Genomic DNA, 13,660 nt, shown 5'->3' with positions numbered 1-13,660 from the left:
CAAATTTTGGTGGACCACAGCACCATGGTAAAAACAAGGTTTTTACTAAGCAAAGAAACGTGTGGAGCAGAAATATACTCAGAATTGGTTGTGGTACAGAAATAATTCCTCATTATGTCCACATAAGTGGATTACAAAACTGTTTCTGGAAAGTCAGGAGTGGGGCAGGGGAATCTTGGGTTATACCCATGCTTTCCTTATTTCTTCCTTCATGCAGATATTCTAGTAAAGATCGGTGGCATACGTAGCATATTTGACACCCAGAATGACAAAATTATACGAGAAAATTATTTTGTCTGTCTGACAAAATTATTTTCTGTAATAATTAGTAAAAACCATTATTTTCTTGATTTCATCTTTAGTTTTAAAACAATTAAAAATTTAAAAGGATACATTTCAATTTTAAATACATTGTCCAAATTCAGTAAAATATTTCATACATTAACCAGATTTTTACTTACCAAACAAAAGGATTACATCTTGTAGACTGCACTCTGTTTGCTGTTTTAAATTTTAAACACAAGTAAAAGCTCCAAGTTGTCACCTAGAATGACAGGGTTGAAATAATGACTGTTTCTTTGTCTTTAAAGTCACTGGGCTTTCACCTTTTATTTCACATCTCTGTTAAAATACAGGAGTATGTGGTACCATAGGGGCAGGAGAAAGAAACTGCAAGCCAGAATCAAGCTGGAAGGGTTCTGAAGTGTTGGTATCTAATTTAGAAACCAGTGTGGGTGGCTGAGTCCGTTTGTGTCAGGGGCCAAATGTATAACCAAAAGTTCTCTGAATTAATTTCCCAGTGAAACAATGATTGTTAAAAGAATAAGTAATAAAAATGTGCTAATATGAACTTCAAAGCCTATATACCCAATGGAAATGCACTCATGTTCACCAAAAGATACGTAAAAAAACAAAAAAGTTCATAGCAGCACTATTTTTTAGAGAAAGAGACTGAAGCTCCGAGTTCAATGACTTGCCCCATTTCACAAATCTCCTACCATCACACGTCCCTCAGTGGCCTTAATGGAGGCCTCCAACTTTGTGCTGGGCACTGTGGTGGGTGCTGGAGCTACACAGATGAGCACGTTAGGAATGGAACAACTCTTATTTGCTTACTCGACCTATTGGAGAGTCGGGGAAGATTTTTTCCCCCATTTCCGTATCGGGAATTGTGGTGGGAAAGAATATAGATCAGCAAAGGTGATAGTTCCCATTTACTGATTGTGCACTGTCCTAAGTGCTGTACCATATATATATACATATGCACACACCATATACGTACACATCATCTTCTTTAACCCTCAACGATCCTTGTTAATAATATCCCCATTTTACTGAGACGAAAAAGAGAGGCTCAGTGAGCCTGATTCGCACAAGGTCACAGAACAGTTAAGGGTTCCCCTCGGATTTGTACCCTTATCAGGCTGACTCTAGGGCTCTAGGTCTCAACTCTTATATCCAGTTAAAGATTTTTGTTAGAATCCGGCCACGAGTCAGGAAAATGGAAGCCGCAGTGCAGTCCAAGGAACCTGAAGAGCCGGCGCCCAGTTTAGGGCCACTGGGAAGAAAGGAGGGCGGTGGCAGGTCTGGGAATTTGGGAGCCTTCTGGATGGGAGACTGAGGGAAAGAGGAAGAGAGGCTGCGCGGGAGTCTCCGCTTCTTTGGGAAGAAAATTCCCACGGCCACCTGGAGAGCCTGGAAACCCGCAGGCTCCCACGGAGGGGCGCGGGGAGCGCGCGGGCGGTTCTGGGCGGGGCCTCGGGGCGGAGCGGGGGCGGGGCCTGCTGCGCCTGAGCTCTTAGCGGCGGCGGCGGCGGCGGCGGCGGCGGCGGCGGCGGCGGCGAGGAGCGCTCGGGCGGACCACTCTGCTTTCCCGCGCGGCGCCGCCTCCTGCCGCGCCTCCGCCTTCTTCTCGGCCCCGCCGCCGGCTTCCTCCTCCCCAGACTGCCCTCGGCCCGCGCGCCAGCCGGCTCCGTTATGGCGACCCGCAGCCCCAGCGTCGTGGTGAGCAGCCTGGCCCGTCAGGCCCGTGGCAGCGGCGGCCGCCGTTCCCTGAGGCGCGGGGCCGCAGTGCGGGCTCGGGCCGGTGTGGCCCGGGGCCGGGGGGCGGGGGGCGGCCGCAGCCTCCTGGGTTCGGCCGCGCGTCACACCCGGGCGGCTGGGGGGATGGAACGGTGAGGTCGGGGTGGCCGCCTCTGGAGAGCCCCGGGAAGGAGGGCTGCGTGTGGGAGGAGAGGGTGGAAATGGCGTTTTGGTTGACATGTGCCGCTTGCGAGCGTGCTATGGGGAGGGGCCGTGGGCCAGTTCGGGAATGATCTGGCGGGGTGAGGGTGGGAGCTTTCTTAGAAGGGGCTCTTCTCTGTCGATCTGCGGTGTGTGGGTGAGGTCCTCGGGGCAGCTCCGTGAGAGGGCTCAGGAGCACGGAAACGACCACATGGGAGGCATGCGGGGACTGGTATTTTCACCTAGTTTTGCAAACATAGTAATGATTATTTGTGGGAATGCGCATTGCCTCATTGCATCCTCACGGCAGCCTTGGCAGCGGTAACCATGCCTACCTTTTTACACACGTAGAAAGTAGTTAGCCGATATTAGGTAGCTTTCCCACGGCCCAGAGGTAGCCAGGCCTCGTAATCAGATCTGCTTGAATCTGGATCCTATGCTCTTTGATGCTGCAGGGGACAAAAAATGCGAATCTGGTCCTTACCTTCAAGGACATTGGCACCATAATCCATCTTTGGTATCCTGTCTCCAGCCTCATTGGTTCTTTTCCTTGTTTCTCGAACAAGCGAGGCTGCTCCCTCCCCTTACCCTCCCTTTCTGATCACGCTTGCTAAAATAGCCAACCCTCTCTCAATAGTTAAATGCCTTAGCCTGCATTATTACTATTATTATTATTATTTTAGCAGTTACCTTATTACCTGTTGATTGTCTCTCCCACAAAAACATAAACTTTATAAGGGCAGGAATCACCGCTGTAACCCCAGCGCGTAGTACAGTGCCTGGCATGCAAGAAATTCTCAGTGATGGTCTGTTGGATGAATAAATTAAATAATTAACCACTTGAGCCCTAAAAAGGGAAGGGTTCTAGTTCATATTAGGCATTATGACTTAAGGTAAAGGGCAGTGCTCTTAATGGAGTCTGGCCTGGGATCCTGCTTGCGTGGGTTATTTACTAGCTGTGTGGCCTTGGGTCACTACCTTTCTGGATTTAAGTGTCTTATGTATAACTGAGGTGCTAGCTACCTCATGGTGTTATTGAAAGGATAGCCGGTCTTTGTGAATGAACAACCTTTGCGTGGTCCCTGACTGGAAACAGTAATAATATCTATCGATGTGTTTACCTACATAGTCCTGTTTAGTCCTCAAAACAACCCTCTAAAAAAAGTATGATTATCGTTTTACAGGTGAGGAATCCTTGAAGCCTCGGTGAGAGGTTAAGTAACTTAACCTCTTAAGGTAACATACCCAGTGTCACACAGTTATTAAGAGGAGCTCAGACTCAAACCTAGGTCTCTCTCAAGGGCCCATACACTTAAATGTTATGCTAATAGTAGGTACTCAACTGTTTTTATTCAGTTGCTGAGGAAGTTAGATGCTTTTAAGCTTTGGGGTCCAATGGCTGCACCAGCATACAGTGAATTATTTTTGCTAGAACTGGCTGTTAGTTTTGTTTGAGCATCAAGATATTCATTGTGTTTTCGGTTTGCAAATTCCTGTTCCTTTTTTTATTTCCTTCCCAGAAATTGTCTTCATGTTAGCAGTGACGGGCACTTAAATAGTGCTTACTGTGTGCTGGTTACTAAGCCCTTTACACATATTAACTGGTTTGATATTTATTTAAAAAACTTATGTGGCTCAGAGAGGTTAAGTAACTTTCCCAAGATTACCCAGCAATACTAGGATTTGAATCTAAGCTATCTGGCCCCAGAGTCTGCTCTTAACCTCTCCACTTTTAGGTTCATAGTGACAGTGTAGATATTTATTTAGTACTTACAATGCTTTAGGCATTGAAGTAAATATTTTGCAACATTATCTAATATAACTGCCCTAAAGATACATAATAGGAGAGAGGGAGAAAAACACTAGTATGACCTTGGAGGCACAGATGGGTGAACTATTGACAACTTGCCCAGTATCACTTAGATGAAATTGACCTGCAGATCTGCCTGATATGACCCATGCTACTTGTAACTATCTCTCTAAACTTCCAGGGTAAACTTGGACACACTTGAACAAAGAACAAGCTTCTGAATTTTTGCAAGTTATTGTGAAACATCACGTATACATTATGTGGATAAAATATCTTCTAAATTTCAGGATATTAGTGCTAGAAATGTAACCCCTATTAACTGGACTTAAATCTTACCCTGCTAATAATTTTCACAGAATTGATAAAATAGTGCATTTTTTTGGTCCACAACCCTATCATTGTTATCATCAGGGTTTAGACTGACAATGTAGACCAAAATTATTCTTGGTGACCACCAAGAAATGGAGCAGTTGAGTTTGGGGGTTTCATTCTACAAACTGATTAACATGACATGCATTCTGTAGATTCATCTTAATTGTTTTCTGTCCATTTTTGTATCTAGGTGTCACAGAAAGTCCATAGGCAGTAGGTAGGAAAAATACAAAAGGACCAACCAGATCAGCAGAGAAGAGGGGTCTTGGAGTTCTCTTTTGGATTTCTGTGGTTCATTAGGCAGTAACTGGGCCATGTCATTCTTTTCCCCTGTGAAGAGATGATAAAGATGTGCTAGTGTGCTCTTCTTCCTATCTGTAATTGTATATTGTGTGCATTGGTAAGATTTATATGCTATAAAAGTGTCAACCACCATCGTTAATATTGAGACTGGATTGTTATTTTCCTGCCAGTGGCTACCAAATTACTAACAAACATTTAGAATAACTTGCTACTAATAAGAATTCAAACAGACACTTCAAATTGCTATGAAACTACTGTCTTCAGCACTGTGCTTCTGACAATTGATAGGCATTTATGTTTTGCCCAGAATTAACATGCCTGTTATTCCACTGTGCACACTGGAAAGATGATAGTGTTAGATAGTAGTTATGGGCCCGCTTATGTAGAAGCAGGTAATAATTTATCCCTGAGTTGAATAGAATGCTGATTTTAATTCTTGTAACCCTTAGATTCTTGTAAACCTTTTAATTCTTTTCACATTTAGGGATAAATGCATCAGTAGTTCATAATTTTTTGTATTATGATATCCTGAGTTATCACAAATTTTTCCAAGGGGATGACACACCTGCTTTGATTTTTTTTGAGAATTTTAAAGTGTCTGAATATAAAAGGTAAAAATATACCACCTAGCCATTTCTGCCCATTCCAGAAGCTTGGAATTATTGTTGGTTACTAGGAATAAAATGAAATGTATTTTATCTATTACTGTACATCTTTTAATTCATATTTTAAGACTCGCTTCCTCACTTCCATTTAGTCTTGTTTGGACCCAGGAACATTGTCATTTTTTGACCACAAACAGGCTTAAGCAATCCTGCTCACAGATGATGAACTGATGTTGCATGTGTTGTCTTAGCTCAAGTTAATTTCCATGCTTACTGTAATTTTAGATGGTATACCTCTGTAATTAGACATGTGTAAACCACAAAATTTTTCATGTATGAAAACCATTATTATCGATGTGACACATAATTATTAAGAATTTGTGGCTTCAGTTTTACTGAAAAATAAAATTATTTTGGTAATTTATGATAGCAAATAGACAAAAGATATATAGTAATGTTACATTTTCCAATAATCTTTCATATTAATAAAAGTGCCTTGTAGATTTTACCAATAACAAGTATATTACAGATAGGTTAGAATTTGAGAGCTATGTATTAAAGCTCTGAGGAGATGCAGTCAGATTTCTGAACTGTCTGGGTAAATGGTAAGTAACTGAGAGCTATTAATACCCTATCCTTTGGCCATTTCTGGCTGAACTGGAAATCAGAGTAGGAAAGGTGGATCTGCAGAGAAACCACATTTCATTTGTTTACCACTTCCAGCTCCTCCAGGGCTCTCCCCCAAATATTTTGGGGTTGGGCCCTCCCCAAAGCCATCCAGGACCTTCTTTGCGATCTTTAGCCATTTTATGTTAAGTTCATATGTTGAAGCTCTAACCTCCAATGTGATGGTATTTGGAGATGGGGCCTTTGGAAAGTAATTAGGATTAGGTATGGTCATGAGGGTGGGGCCCTGGTCTTTTAAGAAAGACACCGGAGAGTTCCCAGCCCCTGCGCTCAGCACACAGATAGCTAGGAGAAGATGGCTGCCTACAAGCCAAGAGAAGAGACGTCAGAATGAAACCTACTTTGCTGGCCCCTTGATCTTGGACTTCCCAGCCTACAGAACTGTGAGGAATAAATTACTGTTGTTTAAGCCACCTGGTCTACAGTATTTTGTTGTGGCAGACTAATGCAGTTCTTTTAGAAGGTGTTGGTAATAACCACGTGCTTAGACATACAACACCAAGTCACAAATAATAAAACAGATGTGATTTATACTCATATGCAAAGTTGGGCATTGCTATTGCCTAGTTGATTTAGAAGGCTGTGCTAATTCAGTATCAGAGACATACCAGTCTAATTTACTCAGTTTATATCCTAGACAACAGAATATAATGACTACTTCAAGCTTGATATTGCTTTAGGAGGGAGTCATTGGTGCTGGCTGACCTTGGGTTCCATGTTTTATCTTTAGTGTGTATAACCGCTTTTGATAATCACATGTTTGTGGGCTTGTGAAGTTAGAGTTGGTACAGATTATAAGCTTTAATGTGCTGTATAGCTAGTTGTATGTGTATATGTCTTTTCCATTAGATTATACGCTTTTTGAAGGCTCTAAATTTATAATCATCTTTGTATCCCCCTGCAAAATCTATTGCATAGTACCTTAATCAAGGTGGATGCTGAATGCATTTTTATATAATTAAACATATTGCAATCCCTTCCTATCAAAGTACCCACTGGATTGTTAACTAATCCATGTTAGATGGGGTTAATTAATACCAGATATTAACCAATATCAGATGGAACAAATAAGGGCTGATAAGATTAAGGGCCACCAAGTATATTTCTGTCTAGCTCTTCTAGAGATTGAGATTATTAGGCCTGTTTAATATGAAGCATTGGTGCTTGGGATGATTAAAACAAATTCCTGTCTATTGAATTATATCTTCTGTTATTTCTTGCTGTCAGTGGTATAGGTGCAAGCACGGCTTCTGAGTGAGAGTTTGAGTACCCTCCTAAACTCCCATAATACTTTTTCTGTATTTTTAAAATAGTTTCACACTGTCTTATGGTTATTCATGTATATGTCATATCTTCTACTACACTGTAAGCTCTTTGAGGGTAGTTGTGTCAAATTTATCTAATTCTCTCTAGTATGTACAACATAGTAGGTACCCAATAAATATTTGAGTGTTAATGATAAGAATTACAGGTTCTAAATAAGGTCCTCACCATTTTAAAATTACTATTCTAATACATATTTGAACATTAAATATGAATTTTTAAAACTTGGATTTTTCATTAATGTAAAATTGAGAAAAAATGATGTTGGTGCCTTGTTATCATTTAAATAAATTGCTTCCTGTTTAACTTTATTTGAAACATACACAAGTACACATATTAGTATAATGAACCCTCATGTAGTCCTTGCCCAGTTCTGACAATTATCTATGCATGGCCAATTCATATGTTGCTTAAATTAGGATCCCCATAAATACACCCCATGTATTTATAGTGAATTATAACAAAGTTGTGAATTTATGCCTAAAGTACCTCAAGTAATGCAGGTTTTATGAATTCTTATTTTTGCCTTTTGGGAAGAGTTATATTGACATGTTTTTTTTTATCTTGAAATAACATATCAACCCTTTTACACTGAATGTGATATATAAATCTAATAGTATTGATTGAAAATAAAACCTTTTGAATTGGAAAAAAGAATTTTTTTAATTAAAAAACATTTTTTTTGCCATGCCACACGGCTTGTGGAATCTTAGTTCCCCAACCAGGGCCCTCAGCAGTGAAAGCGTGGAGTCCTAACCACTGGACCACCAGGGAAGTCCCTGAATTGGAAATTAATTTGGCGTGTTGACAGAGAGAGAATTCCTATTTGGGGGGTACATCTGTGCTGGTCTGTCTGTGTTAAACTGCATGTTTGGGATGAACTCTGGACAGAATTCACATTGGCTTTGATTGAGACAGACAAGAATCTTGAAGTTCTTAGGCTGCCTGCAAAACCCATAGCCAGGCACTGAGCCATTTTCACAGAACCAGTAGGCTTTATAAGTGTTGCATGTTTCAAAGAGTCCTGGGTGAGTCCTGGTTTATGCTTGTGGCAGAAGCAGTGAGTAACTGGGAGGAAGGGGTGAGTAAGTCTCAGGGAAGCCGTTTTGGTGCTCCGAATCTTGACTTTAAAGCACTATGAAATGGTAAGTTTTCATTCTTGTCAGGTAATAGCAGATCTGTTCTGTTGAGCCTGATATCAATGTTTGTCCTCTCGTAGCATCTAGCAAGGTCTAGCTCTTCTTTTCCCAGAACTTTTAACTAAATTTCAGTTTATAAAATTTAGAAAAGTAATGCTTGCTTGAAATACTCTTGTAGGTGACACAAATGTCCTAGTCCCATTCTTTTTTTTTTTTTTTTTTTTTTTTGCGGTATGCGGGCCTCTCACTGTTGTGGCCTCTCCCGTTGCGGAGCACAGGCTCTGGATGTGCAGGCTCAGCGGCCATGGCTCACGGGCCCAGCCGCTCCGCGGCATATGGGATCCTCCCGGACCGGGGCACGAACCCGTATCCCCTGCATCGGCAGGCGGACTCTCAACCACTGCGCCACCAGGGAGACCCTTTTTTTTTTTTTTTAACATCTTTATTGGAGTATAATTGCTTTACAATGGTGTGTTAGTTTCTGCTTTATAACAAAGTGAATCAGCTCTACATATACATATATCCCCATATCCCCTCCTTCTTGCGTCTTCCTCCCACCCTCCCTATCCCACCGCTCTAGGTGGTCACAAAGCACCGAGCTGATCTCCCTGTGCTATGCGGCTGCTTCCCACTAGCTATCTGTTTTACGTTTGGTACGGTATATATGTCCATGCCACTCTCTCACTTTGTCCCAGCTTACCCTTCCCCCTACCCGTGTCCTCAAGTCCATTCTCTACATCTGTGTCTTTATTGCTGTCCTGCCCTTAGGTTCAGAACCATTTTTTTTTAGATTCCATATATATGTGTTAGCATACGGTATTTATTTTTCTCTTTCTGACTTCACTCTGTATGACAGACTCTAGGTCCATCCACCTAACTACAAATATAATTCAGTTTCGTTTCTTTTTATGGCTAATATTCCATTGTATATATGTGCCACATCTTCTTTATCCATTCATCTGTTGATGGACACTTAGGTTGCTTCCATGTCCTGGCTATTGTAAATAGAGCTGCAGTGAACATTGTGGTACATGACTCCTTTTGAATTATGGTTTTCTCAGGGTATATGCCGAGTAGTGGGATTGCTGGGTCGTATGGTAGCTCTATTTTTAGTTTTTAAAGGAACCTCCATACTCCCATTCTTTTTATAGTAAATGTCTTCTGAAATAAGCCTGATGACAGTGTTTAGCAGATACATTAGTACTTCACCTTAGAGGACCTGGCATAATCTTTTGCCCCTCAAAATAGGATTTTTTTCCTGCATATGAAAGTAATACATGTTTTTTAAAAAATCAATATTGACTTAACACCTCGTGCTGAGCGAGTGCCTGTGCACTATGTGCTGCTGGAGCTTACCTGTGGGCATGTCCCAGTCCACCTGCCTGAATCGCTGCCAGGCTCCTGGCCACGTGCTCCAAGCGGAAGCGGTGCACAGCTACTACCAGTCTGACACGACGATACTTGAAATTCCACCGAAGTCTGGAAAACTCAGAGCTCTTGGGACTGAAAGAGAGATGATGTGAACCTCAAATTTCTTAGAATATAATTCTCAATTCTGTGAATAATAAATGTATCTTAACTATATATTTTAAAAATTTATTGAAAACCAAGCTACTTGTCCTTGAGCACCTAATACAGTGCTGACTGGAGGAGGAGGTACTCAATAGATATTAACTGATGCAGTGAGATTTAATTATGGTTTGACCAGTATTTCTTGCAAACTGCCAGAGTTCATGTCATCAGCTTCTTGAATGTGATTTGGAAGATACTTAGTCTTGAATGCCATGTGAGACAGAGTATTATAATTGTGGTTTGTGTCTTTGAATAAGCTTTAAATATAATGCTGAGTGGGAATTATAAATCAACTATAATTTTTTAAAAAAGTGAAATTGGCAGTGGGAAAAAAAAAGAAGTCAAAGTGTAGAAAGTGGCAGGTCCCCACTTCTTACCGTTGACTATTGTTTGGTATATTCTTCCATACCCACCCTTTCTTTCTTCCTCTCTCCCTCTCTCTCCTCTTTTCTTAATTTTTTGTATTAAATTTTTTTTGTTTGTAGATTTGGTTTTAATATATCATAAAATTTCCCCATACTTTTCACATATATGTATAAAAACACATACTACCACAAATAATTTATAAGAAAGACTTGCTATTTTTAAAAAGCAATATGTACTCACTGAAGAAAATTTGGAATATATAGTATAAAGAGCTAAATAAAATCGCTGTAACTCCCCTCCCCAAGACAAAAGTTTTGTTATGATTTTGTCATATTTTTTCTGTGTTTATAGGCCCATTATATAATTATAAAACTATAATCATAGTACATTTTACCACCACAGGTGCCACATCATCAGTGTTATTAAACAGTTTGCATTACAAGGACTGGGCATATCAAGACGACCAATATGTGGTCCTACTCAAACAATCTTAGAGTATCTACTATGACGGTACCTCATGAGTTGATTATAACAATCTCAGACTTATAGAAGTTTGGATTTTTAAGGAATCACTTAGCTTTTTTTGGTGATTTTGTTTCCTGCTGTGAGATGAGAGAGACTCTGGGTTTGAGGTAGGGAGCAGCAGTTTTTCTTGTTCACTGTGATATTTTAACTTGTTAGACTACACTGTATTAAACATTTTTTTTTACTAAATTTTTAAACATATGCACAAGTCGGGAGAATAATATAATGGATCCCCATATACTCATCACACGTTTATAATATTATCAAGATTTTGCCCCATTTGTCTTAGCTCTTTAAAGTTTTTCTTTTACTCTGCTGAACTAAAGAAAATTTCATATCATGTCATTTTACTTCTGTAATCTTAACTATTCATCTCTAAAACGTGGTTGATTTCTTATATAACTATAATTCATTATCATACCTATGAAATTACAGAAAGTTCTTGATATCGCATACTTAAATTTCTGTGATAGGCTAAGGGTTTTAAACGTCTAAATCCAATCAAGTGTTTGTATCATGAAATGCTCTCACTGAAACAGCCATATTTCTTTTTCAGATTAGTGATGATGAACCAGGTTATGACCTAGATTTATTTTGTATACCTAATCATTATGCTGAGGACTTGGAAAAGGTGTTTATTCCTCATGGACTAATTATGGACAGGTTAGTACGATCTTAAATTGAAATTTTGTTTTTTTTCTTATATTAATTTCAAGTGTCAGCAACTGTTTTAAGTAGTTGATGTTTGAACATGAACTAGGCCAGCTTGTCACATAATAGATGCTTTCTGTTTTAAAAGCCCTCTTGACAAAAAAGGGAGGAAGGAAGAGCTTACTAATTACCCAGTATAAGTCATGGTGTACTGGGAATCTGTAGAGAGTAGAATAAAGTAAATATTGAAGGGAGATTGGAAGAATGAACTCTAGGCACAAAGTCTTTGATTTCTCAACCCTGAACAAGGTAATGGACTGGGGCTGAATCACGGGAAGACAAGGTCAGATTTTGATGATTATGCCCGTCTAGCTTGAAAATTTCCTGTTAAATGAATTGCAGTGAAAAACTTTTCTTGTTATTTAAATGCTTGCCTTGTGTGTCTGGCTGTTGTTTTTTATTTTAAAATTATAATATCAATATTATAACTCTATTCTAATATAGCTATATTCTAGAATTCTAAAATATTCTAACTGTAGAGGCTTAAACAAGAAGAGTAAAGTTATCTCAATGTACACATTTCCTACCTATACATTGGCCATGTACATATACTATATATTTTAACACATGGGTATTACTATCATATAGGTCTAAAATTTATTGGGCATTTTTTCTTATTAATACATCCAGAACTATCTCATATATTTTAAAGGGTGCATGGCATTCCATTTTCTGGCTGTACCATAATTGATTTAACCAGTTCCTTATTGATAGGTGCAAGATGTCTCCATTATTTTGCTTTTGCAGATCATACTAGAAGGGAACATCCTTTTATAGATGTTTGGGCAGTTGCTCAAATTTATCCATGGGGAAAGTTTGTGACAAGGGGACGGTGTGTTTATTGAATGTTTTGATACAGCCAAATTATCCTCCAAAAAGTTTATATTAATTTATGCTCCCAATGGTATATGAGAGTGCTCTTTCCTCACAATCTCTTCTAATACTGTATTATAGGAATTTGCTGGTTTGATAGGTGAAAATTGTATCTTATTTTAATTTGTTTTTTTAAAATTTATGATAGATGTAACAAACAGTACACTTGGATTTGGAAGGTTTTTGAAATTTTTATCTTCACTTTATGAGCAAGGATATTATACTTCATGGGGGCAAAGGATGTGTTTTGTTGAAGTTTAATCTTTTTTTTTTTTTTAAATGCTTGGCTGCGCCTCACAGCTTTCGGGATCTGAGTTTCCCAGACGAGGGATCGAACCTAGGGCCGCGGCAGTGAAAGTGCCGAGTCCTAACCACTGGACTGCCAGGGAATTCCCCTGGAAGTTTAATCCTTAAGGGATGTTTGTTGTAAAGTTTAAACGTTCCTTTTATAATATAATTTAATTTCTATTAAATTCTTGATTTTATTTCTGTAGGACCGAACGGCTGGCTCGAGATGTGATGAAGGAGATGGGAGGCCATCACATCGTGGCCCTCTGTGTGCTCAAGGGGGGCTATAAATTCTTTGCTGACCTGCTGGATTACATCAAAGCACTGAACAGAAATAGTGATAGATCTATACCTATGACTGTAGATTTTATCAGACTGAAGAGCTACTGTGTAAGTATATTTAATGCATGTTTAAAATAAACATGGCATTTTTTTTTTTAACGGTACGCGGGCCTCTCACTGCCGTGGCCTCTCCCGTTGCGGAGCACAGGCTCCAGATGCGCAGGCTCAGCGGCCATGGCTCACGGACCCAGCCGCTCTGCGGCATATGGGATCCTCCCCGACCGGCGCACAAACCCGTGTCCCCTGCATCGGCAGGCGGACTCTCAACGACTGCGCCACCAGGGAAGCCCCAAACATGGCATTTTTATTATATGTATCCTATATGTATGAGCTTTAACTGGTTATATATAAATTCTATTAGCTTATAACTTTTATACAACTAAAGAGCCAAAATTGATCTACATAATAGATAAAAACAAAACCATATGAATTCTGAAATTCAAATAAACATTAATTTGACGTGAAGGACTATGTTTTGCTGAAATAAAAACAAAACAAAACACAACAAACCATGGCAACTG

The 13,660-nt window shown here is 39.8% G+C and overlaps 1 protein-coding gene across 2 annotated transcripts in view; it reads left to right on the top strand.

Annotated features, from left to right (window-relative positions):
* Positions 1-1,822: 1,822 nt before the first annotated feature.
* The window catches only part of HPRT1 (hypoxanthine phosphoribosyltransferase 1), a 30,898-nt gene continuing 19,060 nt past the window's right edge, over positions 1,823-13,660 (top strand). For both annotated transcript variants that reach the window (XM_060086665.1, XM_060086666.1), the window contains exons 1-3: positions 1,823-2,004; positions 11,482-11,588; positions 13,004-13,187. In XM_060086665.1, coding sequence (XP_059942648.1) covers positions 1,978-2,004; positions 11,482-11,588; positions 13,004-13,187 — 318 coding nt within the window. In that variant the 5' untranslated portion in view covers positions 1,823-1,977. The remainder of the gene's footprint in view (positions 2,005-11,481; positions 11,589-13,003; positions 13,188-13,660) is intronic.

The sequence above is a fragment of the Mesoplodon densirostris genome, chromosome X (genome assembly GCF_025265405.1).
Source record: "Mesoplodon densirostris isolate mMesDen1 chromosome X, mMesDen1 primary haplotype, whole genome shotgun sequence".
Lineage (NCBI taxonomy): Eukaryota > Metazoa > Chordata > Mammalia > Artiodactyla > Ziphiidae > Mesoplodon > Mesoplodon densirostris.
This window is presented reverse-complemented; position numbering and strand designations above follow the sequence as displayed.